Here is a 23,769-nt window from a genome sequence, read left to right on the forward strand (position 1 = left end):
TGGCGTGTGGGATCTTCCCGGACCGGGGCACGAACCCGTGTCCCCTGCATCGGCAGGCGGACTCTGAACCACTGCGCCACCAGGGAAGCCCTGAAATGATTCTTTAAAAGAAGACACACTTAGCTCTTGAATGACTGAGAATAAAGATAAATAATTAACAGCACACATAATATTGGCTTGTTTAATACCATAACACAGTGCTTTAGAGACCCTTTAAAAAGGAACCGAGAAACAAATTGTGTTTAACTTTAAACACATTAAATCTACTTCCATCAAATACAGGAGCTCTGAGATATTCCACCTGGCCTATTGCACTCAAAGCTGTAGTTATACCTTTAGAGAGCAGTGATAACCCCTACCCAGAGGAGGTCTTGGAAAGCTCTGACAGCCCTGAGTCAATCACAGAAAGTCACCCCTTTAGAACTGATGTTTCTTGTTCAGTTTTCACTTCTTTATGAATCTTACCCCATTTCCTTTCCTGAATGGAAACTGAGCACTAACTCTCCCAAGTAGAATTGCTTAACATCTCCTTCCCCTTATATTTCAGGGTCAGTCTTCCTTAACCTCTTCCTGTCTCATATCTAGTGAGTCACCAAATCCTGCTCATTCTAACAAAGAATTGCTTCTCTTCTGTCTTATTTCCTTACCGTTACTGCCTTAGTTCACATTTTCATCACTTTTCTGCTGGAGTATTGCATAGCTTTTTATAGTTCCTGTAGTTTATATTATCTCACATTTTAATGTATTCTCACATTATTCTCTGTTATATTTCTCAAATATATATAGTAAGCAACACAAATTACTTAATAGTGCCTGAGCTAAGAGTGGATGAAGCGTGTCAAAAGAAGGAGGAAATGTGTTTTTGAATTGTTACAGGAATTGTTAGAGATAACTGCTTTGAATTTCTGCTAGATATTAGCAACAACAAAAACCCATCTTTATTTGAAAGCAAACAAGTACAGATTTTAGGTAAAAGAGCATATAACTCATTCAACCCAAAAGGAATTCAGGAGGCATTTGAAAGACCAGAGAAACCAATAAATAAACTAGGTTTATTCCCTGAAGATGCAGTTCTTTACAAGTGTGGTTGTCTACACCTTCCAATTTTGCAAAGGGAAAGAAAAACTAAAACCTTTTAGGAAATACTGCTAAGTGCCTGCGCTTGCATGTGGAGTACAGGCACCTATCTTTTACAAAAGGGATTTGGTAGCAAGAGAGACTCCTTGAGTTAACTATAATAAATTTTTTCTCTTTCTCATTTCTGATAATTTTGAAAGATCCCACTTTCAGGATGATTTTATTTGGTTTCTAGTACTTAGGGGTCTTAAGTACCAGTCTTAAATTTTTGGTACTAATAAGGAAAATGGAGATATAATATAGAACTGTACCTTAGATTTCTAACATTGCAAATGAATACAGGTGAATAGATGAAGAATCAGTATAACTTTAATTGATTTTATTGGTGGTGGACAAGTTTTTAGTGAAGAAACGTTATGTTCACAGCTGACTTATGGAATCCAGGGATGTATTCTTTTAGATGATTTATCCATTTCATGATTCTCTAAGGAAATTGCTTTACATATTTCCATTTGCATAATTTAATTGCATCATTAATGAAAAGATTATTAACAGGCCCATAATTGATGTATCTAGGATTCTTTTTGGTGTTCTGGAGCAGATAACATCGAAACTGTACTTTGTGTACTAAGTTTTCATACCTACCAGGCAATCCAAAATGCATTTATCCATTTGGTTGGTCTTGGAAGGTACCCACTACAGTTTTTGTTTTAGATAGTTAATTGCTCACTGGATTATTTCAGCCACAAAATACCAACCTTCAGTGAAGATGTGTGTGTTCTTCAATATATTTTCTAAATATTATATATATAAACTTCCACATATAGGTCAGTTGTATTTGAAAATTTTATATGAAAGTTAATTAATTGTTCAGATCATGAAATGCATTTTTCATAGGAATAGATTTATAAGTGGGGAAAGTTTTTCATTAGAATATGTCAGTTTAACCCATATATAACTGAATTGAATTCTAATATATATTCACACAACCAGGTAAGCAATAAATATATTCCAGGCACTCTTGTAATGCTGAGAAATATAGCAATGAATAAGACAAACAAGATCCTTGTCCTAAAACAGCTTACAGTTTAGAGTTGGGGAAGTGGCGTATATAGATTTATTCAATAAAAACAAATGCAAATAAATGGCTAAGATAACTTACTTTTTTATAGCATTTATATTAATAAGATTTTGATACTGAGAGAGGGTGACTCATGAAGCTAGTTAGCTAGAAGCTTATATTTCCCTCAACCAGGCAGCATGATTCTGTACCAGTTCTTATCCTGGGTATACTTATTAAAGAGAAGGAGGGAACTATTGAAAATCTAGGGGAAGAGCATTTAAGGCAAAAGGAACAGTAGTGCAAAGACCTTGAGTCAGGAAGTAATTTAGTATGTTGGTGTGACTGAAAGATAGCTACCCTATATAGACTGAATGGTAAGGAAAGAAGAATGGAATAATTTGGAAAGGTAGATGAATTCAGATGGTGTGGAGATTTGTAGGCCAAAGTTTAAAGAATTTGGATTTTTTTTTTATGGATTTCACTGGAAGATGATGTGATCTGACTTATAGGTTTAAATAACTGGCAGCTGAAGTGGATAATGGGGTTGGGAAGCCCCAGTGTACAGGGGCCAGTTTCAGGTTTTACCCAGGGAACTCCTGCTCTTGTGAACCAACAGAGACTAGTTATAAAACTGCTGTTAATTTAGCTAGATAAACGATATTTGGTAAGTATAGACCTTGAAGTGGTAAAAAGTGGCAGATTTGGAATATATTTTGGTGATATGGTTGATGATGATGTAGATATTAGGTCTGAAAATAAGAGATGAAAATAGAATGATTCCTAGGTTATTGGAAACTGGATAAATGAAGATACAGTTTATTTCCATGGGGTACATTGGGGAGGAAGAGACTGAGGTGGTGGGGATGAGAATAGAGAAATCAGTGGTCAGGGCAGGTTTATATTGTTTGAGACTCCAGTAAGCATCTAACTGGAGATATTGACTAGGCCATTTCTGGAGACTTGAGAACTGTCAGCCTATAGAGTTGGAACTCAATAAAATTATATAAAAAAGTATAAATGGAGAAGAGAATAGGATAGAACCTTGGGGGAACTTTAGCATTTACAAATTTGGTGGGAAATGATTAGCCAGAATTATCATTTAAAAAGGCTAGTCAGGACATATCACTTTCTAGTTCAAATTAATTTTCCAGTGGCTTCCCTCCACACTTGAGACAGAATTCACAGTCCATCATGGGCCCTTGGCTCCGTCCTCTCCTTCCATTCTCTTCCTTGCTCATTCTACTCTAACCCCACTGACCCTCTTGCTTTTCCTTAAACACCCCAAGTATCTTCTTGTCTCAGGGACTTTGTTCTTGCTTCTTGTCCTACCTACCTATTGTCTCAAATGTTCACATGGTTCTTTCTGTTATATTATTGAAATTTCTACTTAGTTGTCATCTACTTAGAGGCTTGCCTGACTGCCCTGTGTAAAAGAGCTCTCCGTGCTATCCTCTGATGCCTTTTCAATAGTAACTTTCTTTTCTTTTTTATGTAACAAGCTTTCTGGTCTTTATCAGCTAATGAGAGCTAGCCTTATAAGCATATTCAAATTAAAGAATTTAAGACTGATGCTCAATAAATGGATTATGTTTCTATTTGCATTTTCAACATAGTCTTGTAGCATCTTAGACTTTGAGACAGAATTAGGGACAGTGCTTGAGGTAGGTTTGATGACAGTGTCTGTGGCACTCATTATGTTATATTAAGTGAGATTGTTTGCATGTAAAACTGGCCCTTACTCAGGGCTTAGTATTTAATGACATTGTGTGATAGTATTATATTTATTATTTAATAATGCTATAATATATATCATATTATTTAATAGTACTATATAGTAAGTTTTCTAGTTATTTAGCCTGTTGACTGTATCATCATGTTTGACAGCAGTGAGAATATTTACTTAACATTTTTTGTTAGCATATTACATTTCTCACATCTTTACTGATGAGAACTAACATCTAGACAAAAAAATGATGTGCCTCTAGAAGGTAAATATTTTCCATAGATTTGTTATAGTATTTGTGAATAGAGTAGCTTTATTCTTAATCTATAAATAGTATGGTTCACAATTTAAATATGTATGTTGTTGATAATTTTAGAAAATTGGTTCATTTTGATCAATAACTACTCATGCATTGAAAGATTAATTTTCATTCAGTGTCTTATTTAACTGCCTTCATTTGGACTCTTATCAAGCAAGAATTATTTTGAAAATCAACAACTGTGCTGAGGGAAAATAAATTCAACTTTAGAGTATAATTTTGAAATTATATTTGCAATTTAGCTACTGATGTCTAAGTTTAGAACTATTAATAATAATGTGTGAGAAATTCTCTCATTTGTGGAAAGCATTATATGAAGAAACACACTGCACATGGACACACACATATATATGTATGCATATTCTTGAAAATTATAGGGAATATTTTATGATATTTTGATGATACTGGTAATACGTGTGTAGTAAGAATTAGTCCTGAAATAGGTGGAGGAATTATTTTTCTTTGTATATACTTTTTACTATTTATATTATCTCTGTGCATTTAAAAAATAAATTTCAAGAGTGGGTGGGGAAAAAAAGAAATTTGTGTTAATTTCTTGGAGGTAGGATTAGCATTTTTGCTTTGTAGATGGGTCCATTCATTAAAAAGACAAATTCTTGCTTTAAAAAATGGTGTATTATTATAATGTTAAAATGGGACAAATTATTTTTCTTAAAATATTAAATCGAATTGCTTCATGTTGAGTTTCCTTTATACCCCAAACAGCACAACCATTAAGAAAGCAGGGGCTTCCCTGGTGGTGCAGTGGTTGGAAATCTGCCTGCCAATGCAGGGTAAATGGGTTCGAGCCCTGGTCTGGGAAAATTCCACATGCCGCGGAGCAACTAAGCCCGTGCGGTATAACTACTGAGCCTGCGCTCTAGAGCCCGCAAACCACAACTACTGAGCCCAAGTGCCACAACTACAGAAACCCACGTGCCTAGAGCCCGTGCTCTGCAACAGGAGAGGCCACCGCAATGAGAGCCCTGCACCTAGCAATGAAGAGTGTCCCCCCCGCCACAACTAGAGAAAACCCACTTGCAGCAACGAAGACCCAACACAACCAAAAATAAAATAAATAAATTTATTTTTAAAAAAGGAAAGTAGGAAAGATTATTGAGCAAAGAAGCACCATTCTTGATTATTATAAATGATTGTCATATTAGTATATAGCACATAATATAACTGTGACTCCTCAATCTCTATAGTTGCTGTGATTACTATGAATTCATTAAATATAGAGGAATTCAGCAATATTAGCAGGGATTACCAACAGTAAAATATTAGTAAATAATGCTGACAATAAAATTTCACAAGTTATACAAACTTTCCTCACCAATTTTTTTCCACAATGGTTAAAATTTTATAAAAGTGAGAAATTTTGTATCATTTATTTTCTCTTGCTTTTACTGGCTTGGTGTGCATGTGCTTAAAAATGCTAAATGATCACAAAATGGGTAAAAGCAATAAGTGGAGGCAAATCATGACTCTGTCTTATCAAGAATGAATGATTAGGGCTTCTGGGAAGATGGCAGAAGAGTAAGACGCGGAGATCACGTTCCTCCCCACAGATTCACCAGAAATACATCTACACGTGGAACAACTCCTACAGAACACCTACTGAATGCTGGCAGAAGACCTCAGACCTCCCAAAAGGCAAGAAACCCCCCACGTACCTGGGTAGGGCAAAAGAAAAAAGAATAAACAGAGACAAAAGGATAGGGACGGGACCTGCACCGGTAGGAGGGAGCTGTGAAGGAGGAAAGGTTTCCACACAATAGGAAGCCCCTTCGCGGGCAGAGATGGCGGGTGGCGGAGGGGTAACCTTCGGAGCTAAGGAGGAGAGCACAGCAACAGGGGTGCGGGGGACAAAGCAGAGAGATTCCCGCACAGAGGATCGGTGCCGACAGGCACTCACCAGCCCGAGAGGCTTGTCTGTTCCCCTGCTGGGGCGAGCGGGGCTGGGAGCTGAGGCTCGGGATTCGGTCAGAGCGCAGGGAGAGGACTGGGGTTGGTGGCGTGAACACAGATTGCAGGGGGTTAGTGTGCCATGGCTGGCTGGGAGGGAGTCCAGGGAAAAGTCTGGACCTGCCGAAGAGGCAAGAGAATTTTTCTTCCCTCTTTGTTTCCTGGTGCGCAAGGAGAGGGGATTAAGAACGCTGCTTAAAGCAGCTCCAGAGAAGGGTGCGAGCTGCCGCTAAAAGCGCGGACCCCAGAGACAGGCACGAGATGCTAAGGCTGCTGCTGCCGCCACCAATAACCCTGTGTGCAACCACAAGTCACTATCCACACCTCCCTTCCAGGGAGCCTGTGCAGCCCGGCACTGCCAGGGTCCTGGGATCCAGGGACAACTCCCCCGGGAGAACACACGGTGCGCCTCAGGCTGCTGCAACGTCACACTGGCCTCTGCCGCAGCAGGCTCACCCCGCAATCCGTGCCCCTCCCTCCCCCCGGCCTGAGTGAGCTAGAGCCCCCGAAACAGTGGTTCCTTTAACCCCATCCTGTCTGAGCGAAGAACAGACGCCCTCCGGCGACCTACAAGCAGAGGCGGGGCCAAATCCAAAGCTGAGCCCCTGGGAGCTGTGAAAACAAAGAAGAGAAAGGGAAATCTCTCCCAGCAGCCTCAGAAGCAGTGGATTAAAGCTCCAAAATCAACTTGATGTACCCTGCATCTGTGGAATACATGAATAGACAACGAATCATCCCAAATTAAGGAGTCTAAGCCGTGTGGATGAAAGGCTCTTGGTGCTGCAGCCAGGGGTCAGTGCTGTGCCTCTGAGGTGGGATAGCCAACTTCAGGACACTGGTCCACAAGAGACCTCCCAGCTCCACATAATAGCAAATGGCGAAAATCTACCAGAGATCTCCATCTCAACACCAGCACCCAGCTTCATTCAACGACCAACAAGCTACAGTGCTGGACATCCTATGCCAAACAACTAGCAAGACAGGAAAACAACCCCACCCATTAGCAGAGAGGCTGCATAAAATCATAATAAGTCTACAGACACCCCAAAACACACCACCAGACGTGGATATGCCCACCAGAAAGACAAGATCCAGCCTCATCCACCAGAACACAGGGACTAGTCCCCTCCACAGAAGCCTACACAACCCACTGAACCAACCTTAGCCACTCGGGACAGACACCAAAAACAATGGGAACTACAAACCTGCAGGCTGCAAAAAGGAGACCTCAAACACAGTAAGATAAGCAAAATGAGAAGACAGAAAAACACACAGCCAATGAAGGAGCAAGATAAAAACCCACCAGACCTAACAAATGAAGAGGAAATAGGCAGTCTACCTGAAAAGGAATGCAGAGTAGTGAGAGTAAAGATGATCCAAAATCTTGGAAATAGTATAGACAAAATGCAAGAAACACTTAACAAGGACCTAGAATAACTAAAGATGGAACAAACAATGATGAACAACACAATAAATGAGATTAAAAATACTCTAGATAGGATCAATAGCAGAATAACTGAGGCAGAAGAACGGATAAGTGACCTGGAAGATAAAATAGTGGAAATAACTACTGCAGAGCAGAGTAAAGAAAAAAGAATGAAAAGAACTGAGGACACTCTCAGAGACCTCCGGGACAACATTAAATGCACCAACATTCAAATTATAGGGATTCCAGAAGAAGAAGAGAAAAAGAAAGGGACTGAGAAAAATATTTGAAGAGATTATAGTTGAAAACTTCCCTAATATGGGAAAGGTAATAGTTTATCAAGCCCAGGAAGCACAGAGAGTCCAATACAGGATAAATCCAAGGAGAAACATGCCAAGACACATATTAACCAAACAGTCAAAAATTAGATACAAAGAAAACATATAAAAAGCAACAAAGGAAAAACAACAAATAACACACAAGGGAATCCTCATAATGTTAACAGCTGATCTTTCAGCAGAAACTCTGCAAGCCAGAAGGGACTGGCAGGACATATTGAAAGTGATGAAGGAGAAAAACCTGCAACCAAGATTACTCTACCCAGCAAGGATCTCATTCAGATTTGATGGAGAAATTAAAACTTTTACAGACAAGCAAAAGCTGAGAGAGTTCAGCACCACGAAACCAGCTCTACAACAACTGCTAAAGGAACTTTTCTAGACAAGAAACCCAAGAGAAGGAAAAGACCTACAACAATGAACCCAAAATAATTAAGAAAATGGGAACAGGAACATACTTATCAATAATTACCTTAAAAGTAAATGGACTAAATGCTCCCACCAAGAGACACAGATTGGCTGAATGGATAGAAAAACAAGACCCATATATTTGCTGTCTACAAGAGACCCGCTTCAGACCTAGAGACACATACAGACTGAAAGTAAGTGGATGGAAAAAGATATTTCATGAAAATGGAAACCCAAGAAAGCTGGCGTAGCAATTCTCATATCAGAGAAAATAGACCTAAAAATAAAGACTATTAGAAGGGACAAAGAAGGACACTACATAATGATCAAGGGATCGATCCAAGAAGAAGATATAACAATTGTAAATATTTATGCACCCAACACAGGAGCACCTCAATACATAAGGCATATACTAACAGCCATAAAAGGGGAAATCGACAATAACACATTCATAGTAGGGGACTTTAACACCCCACTTTCACCAATGGACAGATAATCCAAAATGAAAATAAATAAGGAAACACAAGCTTTAAATGACATATTAAACAAGATGGACTTAGTTTATATTTATAGGACATTCCATCCAAAAACAACAGAATACACATTTTTCTCAAGTGCTCATGGAACATTCTCCAGGATAGATCATATCTTGGGTCACAAATCAAGCCTTGGTAGATTTAAGAAAATTGAAATTGTATCAAGTATCTTTACTAACCACAACGCTATGAGACTAGATATCAATTATAGGAAAAGATCTGTAAAAAATACAAACACATGGAGGCTAAACAATGCACTACTTAATAACGAAGTGATCACTGAAGAAATCAAAGAGGAAATCAAAAACTACGTAGAAACAAATGACAATGGAGACACGAAGACCCAAAATCTATGGAATGCAGAAAAAGCATTTCTAAGAGGGAAGTTTATAGCAATAGAATCCTACCTTAAGAAACAGGAAACATCTCGAATAAACAACCTAACCTTGCACCTAAAGCAATTAGAGAAAGAAGAAAAAAAAAAAAACCCAAAGTTAGCAGAAGGAAAGAAATCATAAACATCAGATCAGAAATAAATGAAAAAGAAATGAAGGAAACAATAGCAAAGATCAATAAAACTAAAAGCTCGTACTTTGAGAAGATAAACAATATTGATAAACCATTAGCCAGACTCATCAAGAAAAAAAGGGAGAAGTCTCAAATCAATAGAATTATAAATGAAAAAGGAGACATAACAGCTGACACTGCAGAAATAAAAAAGATCATGAGAGATTACTACAAGCAACTCTATGGCAATAAAATGGGCAACCTGGAAGAAATGGACAAATTCTTAGAAATGCACAACCTGCCAAGACTGAATCAGGAAGAAATAGAAAATATGAACAGACCAATCACAAGCACTGAAATTGAACTGTGATTAAAAATCTTCCAACAAACAAAAGCCCAGGACCAGATGGGTTCACAGGCGAATTCTGTCAGACATTTAGAGAAGAGCTAACACCTATCCTTCTCAAACTCTTCCAAAATATAGCAAAGGGAGGAACACTCCAAAACTGATTCTACAAGGCCACCTTCACCCTGATACCAAAACCAGACAAGGATGTCACAAAGAAAGTAAACTACAGGCCAATATCACTGATGAACATAGATGCAAAAATCCTCAACAAAATACTAGCAAACAGAATCGAACAGCACATTAAACGGATCATTCACCATGATCAAGTGGAGTTTATTCCAGGAATGCAAGAGTTCTTCAATATACGCAAATCAATCAACGTGATACACCATATTAACAAATTGAAGGAGAAAAACCATATGATCATCTCAATAGATGCAGAGAAAGCTTTCGACAAAATTCAACACCGATTTATGATAAAAACCCTGCAGGCATAGAGGGAACTTTCCTCAACATAATAAAGGCCATATATGACAAACCCACAGCCAACATTGTACTCAATGGTGAAAAACTGAAAACATTTCCACTAAGATCAGGAAGAAGACAAGGTTGCCCACTCTCACCACTCTTATTCAACATAGTTTTGGAAGTTTTAGCCACAGCAATCACAGAATTAAAGGAAATAAAAGGAATCCAAATTGGAAAAGAAGTAAAGCTGTCACTGTTTGCAGATGACATGATACTATACATAGAGAATCCTAAAGATGCTACCAGAAAACTACTTGAGCTAATCAATGAATTTGTTAAAGTAGCAGGATACAAAATTAATGCACAGAAATCTCTGGCATTCCTATACACTAATGATGAAAAATCTGAAAGTGAAATCAAGAAAACACTCCCATTTACCATTGCAACAAAAGGAATGAAATGTCTAGGAATAAGCCTACATAAGGAGACAAAAGACCTGTATGCAAAAAATTATAGGACACTGATGAATGAAATTAAAGATGATACAAATAGATGGAGAGATATACCATGTTTTTGGATCGGAAGAATCAACATTGTGAACATGACTCTACTACCCAAAGCAATCTACAGATTCAGTGCAATCCCTGTCAAACTACCACTGGCATTTTTCACAGAACTGGAACAAAAAAAATTCACAATTTGTATGGAAACACAAAAGACCCCGAATAGCCAAAGCAATTTTGAGAATGAAAAACGGAGCTGGAGGAATCAGGCTCCTTGACTTCAGACTATTCTACAAAGCTACAGTAATCAAGACAGTATGGTACTGGCACAACAACAGAAAGATAGATCAATGGAACAGGATAGAAAGCCCAGAGATAATCCCATGCACATATGGTCACCTTATGTTTGATAAAGGAGGCAGGAATATACAGTGGAGAAAGGACAGCCTCTTCAATAAGTGGTGCTGGGAAAACTGGACAGCTATATGTAAAAGTATGAGATTAGATCACTCCCTAACACCATACACAAAAATAAGCTCAAAATGGATTAAAAACCTAAATGTAAGGCCAGAAACTATCAAACTCTTATAGGAAAATATAGGCAGGGCACTCTATGACATTAATCACAGCAAGATCATTTTTGACTCACCTCCTAGAGAAATGGAAATAAAAACAAAAATAAACAAATGGGACCTAATGAAACTTCAAGGGTTTTGCACAGCAAAGGAAACCATAAACACGACCAAAAGATAAACCTCAGAATCGGAGAAAATATTTGCAAGTGAAGCAATTGACAAAGGATTATTCTCCAAAATTTATAAGCAGCTTATGCAGCTCAGTATTAAGAAAACAAACAACCCAATCCAAAAATGGGCAGAAGACCTAAATAGACATTTCTCCAAAGAAGATATACAGACTGCCAACAAACACATGAAAGAATGCTCAACATCACTAATCAATAGAGAAATGCAAATCAAAACTACAATGAGATATCATCTCACACCAGTGTGAATGGCCATCATCAAAAAATCTGGAAACAATTAATGCTGGAGAGGGTGTGGAGAAAAGGGAACCCTCTTGCACTGTTGGTGGGAATGTAAATTGATACAGCCACTGTGGAGAACAGTATGGAGTTTCCTTAAAGAACTGCAAATAGAACTACCATATGACCCAGCAATCCCACTACTGGGCATATACCCTGAGAAAACCATAATTCAAAAAGTCATGTACCAAAATGTTCATTGCAGGTCTATTTACAATAGCCCGGAGATGGAAACAACCTAAGTGTCCATAATAGGATGAATGGATAAAGAAGGTGTGGCACATATATACAATGGAATATTACTCTGCCATAAAAAGAAACGAAATTGAGCTATTTGTAGTGAGGTGGATAGACGTAGAGTCTGTCCTACAGAGTGAAGTAAGTCAGAAATAGAGAGACAAATACCGTATGCTAGCCCATATATATGGAATTTAAGAAAAAAAAATGTCATGAAGAACCTAGGAGTAAGACAGGAATAAAGACACAGACCTACTAGAGAAGGGACTTGAGGATATGGTGAGGGGGAAGGGTAAGCTGTGAGAAAGCGAGAGAGAGGCATGGACATATATACACTTCCAAACGTAAGGTAGATAGCTAGTGGGAAGTAGCTGCATAGCACAGGGAGATCAGCTCCGTGCATTGTGACCTCCTGGAGGGGTGAGATAGGGAGGGTCGGAGGGAGCGAGACGCAAGAGGGAAGAGATATGGGAACATATGTATATATATATAACTGATTCATTTTGTTGTAAAGCAGAAACTAACACACCATTGTAAAGCAATTATACTCCAATAAAAATGGTAAAAAAAAAAAACCCAGAAGAATGAATGATTAACTCCTGAACAGTTAACTGTACTCAATTACTATGCTGTGTTAAAACTTAGCTATCAATAACCCATTTGTCTTTTAATTTGAATTATCTATTAATTAGAAGTATTTTCTATGCTTATTGGTCATTTTATAAAACAAGAACGCCATTTAAAGATTATCTTTGTAGTTCTTTTAGGAAAAAGATGCCACACTATTGAATGCTTATAAAATTGTTTATTATGATGCTGATGGTAATGTACATTCATTGGTTAGCTTTGTAATAGTATAGAAATTAGAAATTTTATTTACCAGTTAATATGAAACCACACCTCTTGGTTCATTATACTATTGTTTTAAAAATGTCATGCTTTACATAGATATATTTGTATGTATACTTGTTAACATTTAAGATAAGACACTTCTGGGTTTTATAATGACACTCAAAATGAGCATCTGTATTGACCATGAGTGGAAAGTGGTTTTGGAAAAGAAAATGTATTATTTTATTCAGATATTTATAGTATCTCCAGTACTGGAATCTAGTGGCAAGTGGAAAGTTTTGTGTATGTTGTAATATTCTTTAACCCAGGAAAGTAGGGAGGAGAGAGGAGGCATATAGATACTTACTATGTTCCCAGCATTTATTTTAAGTGTTTTGCATACATTATCTTACTTAGACCTCCCAAAAATTTAATTGGCAAGTATTATTTACAAAGTGTATTTTATAGATTAGGATACAGAGGTGTAGAGGCATTAGTAAATGTTTCAGCCAAAATACAAACACAGGCAGTCTAGCCTCTTATAATTCTCACTCCTGAGGAGTATGTCATTCTGCTTTCCTAAATAAATAAATAAATGTATGCATGTAAAAAATATTTTATAAAGAATATATAGGAGTCATTAATAGTAGTACCTAGCAAGCAAGCATACAAACCAACACAAAGCCAGTTAATTTAATGCAAAGTAAATTACCTTTTTATTTGTGTGGAATTATTAGAGCACATAGCATCAGTGTAATTTTCATGAGTATAGATAAGTTTCTTGCTATAATATAATATAAAATGTAGATGGATGGAATTCATTAGTAAAGATTGGTACAAATGAAATAATAATGTAATAATGACAGGAGAGTAATGCATCTTAAGGACAATGAAAACTTCCATTTGGAACCCTCCTGGATTCTTCCCTGTGTGTCTTTCCATGGCTAACTTTAATGTATCCTTTCCCTGTAATAAATGTAAATGTGGGTATAATAATAAAAAAAATTCTGAAGAAATTAGGATATTATGCTCATGCATACAATTAAAGTAGACATTCCTTTGAATATTAACAAAAAAGAGAAGAGAAATATAAATGTAGAGTAATCAGCTGGAATCTGATAGTACAGCAATGTTCCCTTGGATTTTGAGTTGTGTTATGCTAGTAATAAAACTAGATTTAGATTGTTATGGAAATAATCCAAACACTTCCTCTGATTTGCTAAGTTTTTTAAAAACTACCTATGAATGTGAAACGTATTATTATTATGATGCTTTGTGTTGCTATACTCTCAGTTTTTTTTTTTTTTTCTTGTCTCCTCTACTGCTCAGTGATAAGCCTTCCAGTTTTATTACTAGCATATTGGATTTAGGGTAATATTTGGATACTTTTAAAGAGTGGCAGAATGCATCTTATATTTTGTTATATACGAACAATATGGTTTATAGTCATTTAAACAGATTGCAAAACTAAGTTCTATCTGTGTATTACTTAGATTATAAAATAATAATGAATACATTTAACAAGTATTCATGGTCAGTTTTTGGAAAGCCCAGTAGTTAATATGATTGAATAAATTGATACATTTCTCAATTACCAGCCACTGTAAAGTGGATTTGGTCTATGTGTGTGTTAGAATTGTAGAAAAGTGCTTGGATTTATACTGGAAATTCTATTATGACCTAACTGTGGTGGCTCATCAACTGGAATACACTATAATAAGAAACAGTAAAGCAGTTTCTATTATAGCTAGTTTTCATTCTATCTTTATCTAACTACAGAACACATATCTAAAAATATCCATTAAGGGGCACTAATTATATTACTAGTATTGTGTAAAATTCATAGGAAATGTGGACCATTGAGATGACAAAAAATGGATTCACTAGAGTTTTCCAACACAAGAAGAAGTAGACAAATATTAAATATTATGTGCTAATTTTTGCATTCTGAGTAGTAAATGTGTTGCTAAATTGGGAATACACAAACATAGGCAGATGTAAAATAATTACATAGATACCATAAATATTTAGGGGCAAAGAGTGCAATAACTATAATGTGTGCAGATGCACACTATATCTTTTTGGAGCACATTTTATTGACTTTATTATTTTTATTTCCTTTTTTGTTCAGCAATGATGATATGTGTGTGTTCTCTATTTGCTAATATGTGTCTACTCTAATATGGACTGCTCAATATCTGTTCTGTTTTCTTGAGTCATTACAGCAATGAACAGCTTTTACTGAGACTTGTTACTCCATTGGCCAAATCCATTTAATATGTAGTATGAGCAGCTGTCCATCAATATCGGTATCCTTAGGAAAGAGTTCCAGAATCCCCATGTATTTTTTGCTGCTGAGTTACGAGACCAATGACATATTCCAAATCTTTAGTATTAAGTATTAGTATTAAGCTCCCTCTATGTGTCATGAGACTTAGAAAAAGTTACGTTTGTTTTAAAAAACCCATAAACATATTTGTAAAGTCTTTTATGAAGTTGGGAAAGACATATTATTTTTAAGGATAATTTAAATATGTCAAGGCTTTACCTTAAGTAGTTTTTGCTTACTCGAAAGCAAAATTTAAAATGATTTGCAATTTTATTAAGTTATTGCCATTCTGTCAGCCATCAAGTTCCAAATCCAGATTTATTTTCTGTTTCTCTCTCCCTCTCTCCATTGCCCTACCCCCCACCATGTGCAGGTACAGCTTACACCAAATCCTGCCATTTTTCTGTGCACTGTTCCCAAGCATTTGCTACAACTTTAGCTTGGGCCTTAACACTTTGCTTCTTATTAACTACTGTGGCCTTCTGATTGATCTGGCTTCCAGATTTTTCTTCAGCCCTCAGTCCATTCTGCAAATTGGTATCTGAGTAATCTTCTAAATACACTGTTCTAATGGTGTCCCTGAATTACTGAAACGTTGCCAGTTGCTTCTCATTAATCTAAGGCAATGTTGTTTTTGTTGTTGCTTGGCCAAGAGGGCCCTCCACAGTCTTGATTCTTTATCTCTGTTTCTGTCCTTTATTTGAGGTCTGCTCTTTTCTCATTACATTCTTGCCTGATACTCTGATTTGTTCTCTAGGACTCAAATGTTCCAACTGTCTTCTATCCATGATCTGATTCCTACCTGGTTCTCAAGGCTTACTTACTTTGGGAAAATATTCCCTCGACTATCCTAGTCTACAGTGTTTTTTTCCTCTCATGGGACTTATAGCAACTTACCCTGAATAACACAGTTTTTACTTTTATGGCTTGTTAGGCATTTAAAATTTTTATTTAGTGAAACTTAAAACAACATTTTACTTGCTGTCATTCCTCTGCCCATCCTTCTTAGGGCTTTTCCTGGGCCAGTTCACAGTACAATTTAGGGAGATCTCCCACTTTCTCCTTTAGGACAGCTTAGATTCTTACACAGGCTATGCTAGAGAGAGTGCCTCTCCCTGCACCACCTCTATATTTTCTTGACCCACATATCCAGATGGTGTTGGAGCCCTTATTTTATTGACATGGGAAGTTGCATTGTATTTATGATATGTACATCCTTAGGCAGTATTTCAATCTTGAATCAGAATATCTGGGTTCGTTCTGACTCTGCTATTTACTGACTGCTTAAAACATGAAAGAAATAACCTCCTAGATGATTAGTTTCTTTATACATGAAATTTAGTATTAGGAACAGACCTCTCATTTTGCAAGGTTATTCTGAGTCTTGAAAATAACAATCATCTAGTGGTACATTAATAACTTTATAATGTATTATACTTAACCCATTTTTAGGCACTTAATATATGCTAATATTATCTCATGCAATAACTCATTGAAACCTCAAAATAGCTCTGTAAGGGGGCGACTACATGTTAGAGGAAACTGGAGAGTTTATTAACTGCCACAGTCACAAATGGTCAGTGGTGGTACTGGAACAGACATCTGGCAGTGTGGCTCTGGATCCTAGTTGTAGCCATGATGTCACACTGCTTCTTTGTAAGTATCACGGTTAGTGCTGACCACCACTGCTCTGCGCTTTCATGATTTGCCTTCTCAGCCAAAAGTTTAGAAGTTTCAGAGACATCTCAAGTGAACCCAATTGTGGATTCAAATCATGGAACTTTTTTCCATTTTCATTTTAATTTTAAAAAGAGAAAGAAAATAAACACAATGTCTAAACACTCTTAATAACAAGCCAGCTTAGTGATTAAAGGACAAAAGACTGTGCAAACTTAGGGGACAATCACATGCTAAAATTAGTGCATTTTCAGCTTATTTTGTTTATTCTTGGAAGTTAGAGAATTCAATATTTTAGCAATGAAAACAGTGCAGATATGATTTACAAAATACATAGTGTAAAGACAGTTTGGGAACTTAAGAGCTTTAATCCTTTTATCTATTTTAGGACTTTCTGGGACAAGTGTTTTGTACATTGGGGGAGATTGTTGGTTCACAGGGAAGTCGCCTGGAAAAGTCCATAGTGTAAGTATTTTTTAATTTAGACAATGAAATGTTAACTCTTTATTTTCTGTTTTGGCAGTTTTAAATTGATGAATATGTGGTTGTAGACCAAAAGTGTGTTTTAAAATCTTGAGTATTTTTCTTCCAACAAATCATTTTGACATTTTTGTAAAGGATAATTTATATTTCAGCTGTCATATGCCATGCTACACAATCTTCACAAAATGAAATGAGCAGATTTAAGCCAGAAAATTTGTTGTTTTCCTTTTGGTTATACTATTAATTCTTAGATGTAGTACTTTTTTTTTTTTAATAAACTTATTTATTTATTTTTGGCTGTGTTGGGTCTTTGTTTCTGTGCAAGGGCTTTCTCTAGTTGTGGCAAGCGGGGGCCACTCTTCATCGTGGTGCACGGACCTCTCACTGTCGTGGCCTCTCTTGCTGCAGAGCACAGGCTCCAGACGTGCAGGCTCAGTAGTTGTGGCTCACGGGCCAAGTCGCTGCGCGGCATGTGGGATCTTCCCGGACCAGGGCTCAAACCCGTGTCTGCTGCATTGGCAGGCAGACTCTCAACCACTGCGCCACCAGGAAAGCCCCAGATGTAGTACTTTTTGAAGAAGAGATTTTACTTCTTTGGACCAGGGACTGTATGTAGTACCACCTTTTATGTTTAATCAATACATTTTTAGTGATTGAGATTTAATAATTTTTTTACTAAAAAATTAGTCTGAAAAGAAGGCAGTAAGTATGAAAATGTTAATAGAAGGTGGTCACTAAGAATTATATTTTCCATATTCACCTTCAATTATGGCTATCATGCTTAATTTTCGGATCAATTGCATAAGATGATCCTATTTTCTCTAATTCCATATAAGGCAGAAAACAAACTCTAGACATTTTCTCTAATACTTTCCTCTCCTTGTCCTCCTTCTTCCCCCATCCCTAATTTTGATTTTTTGATTCACTTAACTGCTTTTAAAAATCAAAAGATCTAGGAGGGTCTAAGGCTATTGCAGAGCAAACCACAATGTCTAAAGATTTGGGGAGTTCTGAAGTCTCTATCTTCACCAATTTTTTAAGAATCTCAAACTCATAAAATAATTATGTCAAAACTTTACAAATCTATTCACCTTTGACATCAAACACTTGAAATGGTTAAAGTATCATTTTCACCTTCCCTGTATAAAATGGAACTTTATACTTAGTATCTTCTTCTTAGGCTAATAAGAAGTCTATGAATTCTAACTTCTTTTATTTAACTTTGATTATCTTGGAAAATCATTGCTGAATGTCAGTTTGAAAACTTTTGCATACCAATGATCTTTTGAACATTCTTTTCACATGTAATTTGTTTTTACATCATTGTAAAATGGAAGGATTTGGAAGATTATGGTTTAAATATATTTATGCTCACTTTAATAAATCAATGATAGGTAATCTATAAAACAAATATAGATATTTTTACTAAGTATGCATAATTCTTATTGCATTGTCTAGTCTAGTAACGTAGGCCCATAAGCATTCTTAGATTAGTAAAACACCCTTTCTTTTGCTGAAAAAATAATCAATTTTATCTATACAATGCTACCATAAATATGCCTTTAATATTCTTTGAGAGAAAAAAGCAGTTAAAATGTAGAATTTTTATTTTAGAGCAACAGAATAGAGATTTTTACAGAACTTGCACTCATATTTTTAAATTGATCATTTTATTAAACAATTTTACCTGATGTTATTTTCTCCATAAAAGGAAATCATAACTCATTTCAGAAAGCTCTTAAATGCCATAGAATTTTTCCCAGTGGAAAATCAGCATTATATTAGTATTAAAACATGTTAAAAAGTTGATATTATATTGGCTCGGTTATGTGGTAAATAGAATGTAGTGTAAGATGTAGTCCTTGTTCAGTTAATTCAACAAGTCCAAGTCCCACTGGACAAGACCAACGGAAGCAAATTCAGGCTACAGGGTGAAGATTCCTACAGTAATGATTGGCAGAATACGCCAATGTAGGGAGTATTGGCCAGCAGCTGAGCCATAATCATTTTACATAATCAGAAATGGTGAAATGCTCCTTAGATTTTTCTAAGCTTCTGCTGAGGTTAGGGTAGCACAAATGAGGCAAAACCTTGGAAACCTTTTCAGACAACATGGAGCTATTATAACTACATACTTTACTTCATCTATAGGGTATTTTGTAATTTAGGCAAGTTTATTATAAGTGTTGATATTATATCTATCTTATTGAAAAAGATATAATTTATTCAATTTTTAAAAGTATATGTAACTAATCTTATATTCAAGGTCTCCCCCTGACTTTATTGGGCAATCTTACCAGGTAAATAAACATTAAGAAAAGGGTTTAAAGGTGGGCTTATTGTTTAAGCAGTGGGAAATTTTTTGATTTTCAAAGTAAGTTTAGCTAGGCAAGTGTTATTACTAAATGGGTAATGAAGTGTACAGTTTGAGTGTAGCAAAGAGATAGGCTACAAAAGAAAGAAGCAAAGAAACTAAGAATTGCAGAATGGGGCCTATTACATGAGGGAATTAAATTAGATACTTGAGATAAAGAGAACAGAGGAAAGAGTTGAGAGGGTTCTTAGGAGATTAATCAAAAATAGGACAGTAAAATTGAATAGATTTAGCTTGTTAGTGGAAGGATATTTTGGATTTATTAATCAAAAAATCAGGTGATAATAATCATGTTCTCTCACCTGGGAAGTTACTCCAACCCAGGTGGACACTGGATTATATCAAACAAATACACAAATATTTTGTAGTCACCCACCCTCTTGCTTGAGAAAATATTGGCTTTTGTTAAAAACTCTAGCTATGAGGGGGTGACCTTCAAGACGGCGGAAGAGTAAGACGTGGAGATCACCTTCCTCCCTACAAATACAGCAGAAATACATCTACATGTGGAACAACTCCTACAGAACACTTACTGAAAGCTGGAAGAAGACCTCAGACCTCCCAAAAGGCAAGAAACTCCCCACGTACCTGGGTAGGAGAAAAGAAAAACAGAAAAAATGGAGACAAAATAATAGGAACGGGACCTGCACTAGTGGGAGGGAGATGTGAAGAAGGAGAGGTTTCCACACACTAAGAAGCCCCTTTGCGGTCAGATACTGCAGATGGCGGAGGAGGGAAGCTTTGGAGCAATGGAGGAGAGCGCAGCAATAGGGGTGCAGAGGGCAAAGCTGAGAGATTCCCGCACAGAGGACTGGTGCCGACCAGCAATCACCAGCCCAAGGGGCTTGTCTGCTCACACGCTGGGACAGTGGGGCTGTGAGCTGAGGTTTGGGCTTCGGAGGTCAGACTCCGGGGAGAGGAATGGGGTTGGCTGCATGAACACAGCCTGAAGGGGCTAGTGCGCCACAGCTAGCAGGGAGGGAGTCCGGGAAAAAGTCTGGAACTGCTGAAGAGGTCAGAGACTTTTTCTTGTCCCTTTATTTCCTGGTGCGCAAGGAGAGGGGATTAAGAGCGCTGCTTAAAGGAGCTCCAGAAACGGGCGTGAGTCATGGCTATCAGCATAGACACAATACACGGGCATGAAACTGTAACACTGCTGCTACAGCAACCAAGAAGCCTGTGTGCAAGCACAGGTCACTATCCACACCTCCCCTCCTGGAAACTGTGCAGCCCGACACTGCCATGGTCCCATGATCCAGGAACAACCTTCCCGGGAGAACACACAGTGCGCCTCAGGCTCGTGCAATGTCATGTTGGCCTCTGCTGCTGCAGGCTCACCCCGCACTCCGTACCCCTCCGTACCCCTGGCCTGAGGGAGCCGGAGCCCCTCAGTTGCTCCTTTAACCCCGTCCTGTCTGAGTGAAGAGGAGACGCCCTCAGGTGACCTACACATAGAGGCGGGTCCAAATCCAAAACTGAAACCCAGGAGATGTGCAAACAAATAAGAGAAAAGGAAATTTCTCCCAGCAGCCTCAAGAGCAGTGGATTAAATCTCCACAATCAACTTGATGTGTCCTGCATCTGTGGAATACCTGAATAGACAACGAATCCTCCCAAATTGAAGGAGGTGGACTTTGGGACCAATGATATAAATTTTTTTTCCTCTTTTTCTTTTTGTGAGTGTGTATCTGTATGCTCCTGTGCATGATTTTCTCTGTATAGCTTTGCTTTTACCATTGGTTCTAGGGTTCTGTCTGTCTGTTTTTGTTTGTTTGTTTGTTTTTTAGTATACTTTTTAGGACTTGTTACCATTGGTGGATGTGTTTTCTACTTCGGTTGCTTTCTTCTTCTTTATTGCTTAAAAATTTTTTTAACAATTATTTTTTATTTTAATTTTATTTTACTTTATTTTATTTCATTTTATCTTATTTTATCTTCTTCCTTCTTTCATTCCTTCTTTTTTTTCCTCCCTTTTATTCTGAGCCATGTGGATGAAAGGCTCTTGGTGCTCCAGCCAGGAGTCAGTGCTGTGTCTCTGAGGTGGGAGAGCCAAGTTCAGGACACTGGCCACAAGAGACCTCCCAGCTCCACATAATATCAAATGGTGAAAATCTCCCAGAGATCTTCATCTCAACACCAAGATCCAGCTCCACTCAACGACCAGCAAGCTACAGTGCTGGACATCATATGCCAAACAACTAGCAAGACAGGAACACAACCCCACCCATTAGCAGAGAGGCTGCCTAAAATCATAATAAGTCCACAGACACCCCAAAACACACCACCAGACGTGGAAATGCCCACCAGAAAGACAAGATCCAGCCTCATCCACCAGAACACAGGCACTAGTCCCCTCCACCAGGAAGCCTACACAACCCACTGAACCAACCTTAGCCACTGGGGACAGGCACCAAAAACAACGGGAGTTACAAACCTGCAGCCTGTGAAAAGGAGACCCCAAACACAGTAAGTTAAGAAAAATGAGAAGACAGAGAAACACACAGCAGATGAAGGAGCAAGGCAAAAAAATCTTGGAAATAGAATGGAGAAAATACAAGAAACGTTTAACAAGGACCTAGAAGAACTAAAGAGCAAACAAACGGGGATGAACAACACAATAAATGAAATTTAAAATTCTCTAGATAGGATCAATAGCAGAATAACAGAGGTGGAAAAACAGTTAAGTGACCTGGAAAATAAAACAGTGGAAATAACTATGGCACAGCAGTATAAAGGAAAAAGAATGAAAAGAATTGAGAATGGTCTCAGAGACCTCTGGGATAACATTAAATGCAACAACATTCGAATTATAGGGGTCCCAGAAGAAGAAGAGAAAAGGAAAGGGACTGAGAAAATATTTGAAGAGATTATAGTTGAAAACTTCCCTAATATGGGAAAGGAAATAGTTGATCAAGTCCAGGAAACACAGAGTCCCATAGAGGATAAATCAAAGGAGAAACACGTCAAGACACATATTAATCAAACTATCAAAAATTAAATGCAAAGAAAAAATATTGAAAGCAGCAAGGGAGGGCTTCCCTGGTGGCACAATGGTTGAGAGTCCACCTGCCGATGAAGGGGACACAGGTTCGTGCCCCGGTCTGGGAAGATCCCACATGCCGCGGAGTGGCTAGGCCCATGAGCCATGGCCACTGAGCCTTTGCGTCTGGAACCTGTGCTCTGCAATGGGAGAGGCCACAACAGTGAGAGGCCAGTGTACCACAAAATAAAAAACAGAAAAAAAAGCAGCAAGGGAAAGGCAAAAAATAACAACATGGAATCCCCATGAGGTTAACAGCTGAACTTTCAGCAGAAACTCTGCAAGCCATAAGGGAGTGGCAGGACATATTTAAAGTGATAAAGGAGGAAAATCTACAAACAAGATTACTTTACCCAGCAAGGTTCTCTTTCACATTTGATGGAGAAATTAAAACCTTTACAGACAAGCAAACGCTAGGAGACCTCAGCACCACCAAAGCAGCTTTACAACAAATGCTAAAGGAACATCTCTAGGCAGGAAAGCCAAGAAAAGGAAAAGACCTACAATAACAAACCCAAAACAATTATGATAATGGTAATAGGAACATGCATATTTATAATTACTTTTTTTTTTTTTTTTTGCGGTACGCGGGCCTCTCACTGTTGTGGCCTCTCCCGTTGCGAAGCACAGGCTCCGGACGCGCAGGCTCAGCGGCCATGGCTCACGGGCCTAGCCATGCCGCGTCATGTGGGACCTTCCCGGACCGGGGCACGAACCTGTGTCCCCTGCATCGGCAGGCGGACTCTCAACCACTGCACCACCAGGGAAGCCCCTTTTTTTTTTTTTTGCGTTATAATTACTTTAAATATAAATGGATTAAATGCTCCAACTAAAAGACATAGACTGCCTGAATGGATACAGAACAAGACCTGTATATATGCTGTCTACAAGACACCCACTGCAGACCTAGGGACACATACAGACTGAAAGTGAGGCGATGTAAAAAGATATTCCATGCAAATGGAAATCAGAAGAAAGCTGGAGTAGCAATTCTCATATCCGACAAAATAGACGTTAAAATAAAGACTATTGCAAGAGACAAAGAAGGACACTACATAATGATCAAGGGAT

At 37.7% G+C, this 23,769-nt stretch overlaps 1 protein-coding gene across 5 annotated transcripts in view; it reads left to right on the forward strand.

Moving 5' to 3' along the window:
* Positions 1-23,769, forward strand: part of CPNE8 (copine 8) — a 323,255-nt gene that overhangs the window by 109,842 nt on the left and 189,644 nt on the right. For 4 of the 5 annotated variants that reach the window (XR_004351899.1, XM_032646596.1, XM_032646594.1 and 1 more), the window contains exon 6: positions 17,190-17,266. The exons of the other annotated variant lie outside the window; for it this stretch is intronic. Coding sequence is in view for 3 of the 4 variants with exons in the window: in XM_032646596.1 (XP_032502487.1) it covers positions 17,190-17,266 (77 nt within the window). In the remaining variant the exon portion in view is untranslated. The remainder of the gene's footprint in view (positions 1-17,189; positions 17,267-23,769) is intronic. 5 annotated transcript variants of the gene reach the window in all.

This window comes from Phocoena sinus, chromosome 10, assembly GCF_008692025.1.
Source record: "Phocoena sinus isolate mPhoSin1 chromosome 10, mPhoSin1.pri, whole genome shotgun sequence".
Classification (NCBI taxonomy): Eukaryota; Metazoa; Chordata; class Mammalia; order Artiodactyla; family Phocoenidae; genus Phocoena; species Phocoena sinus.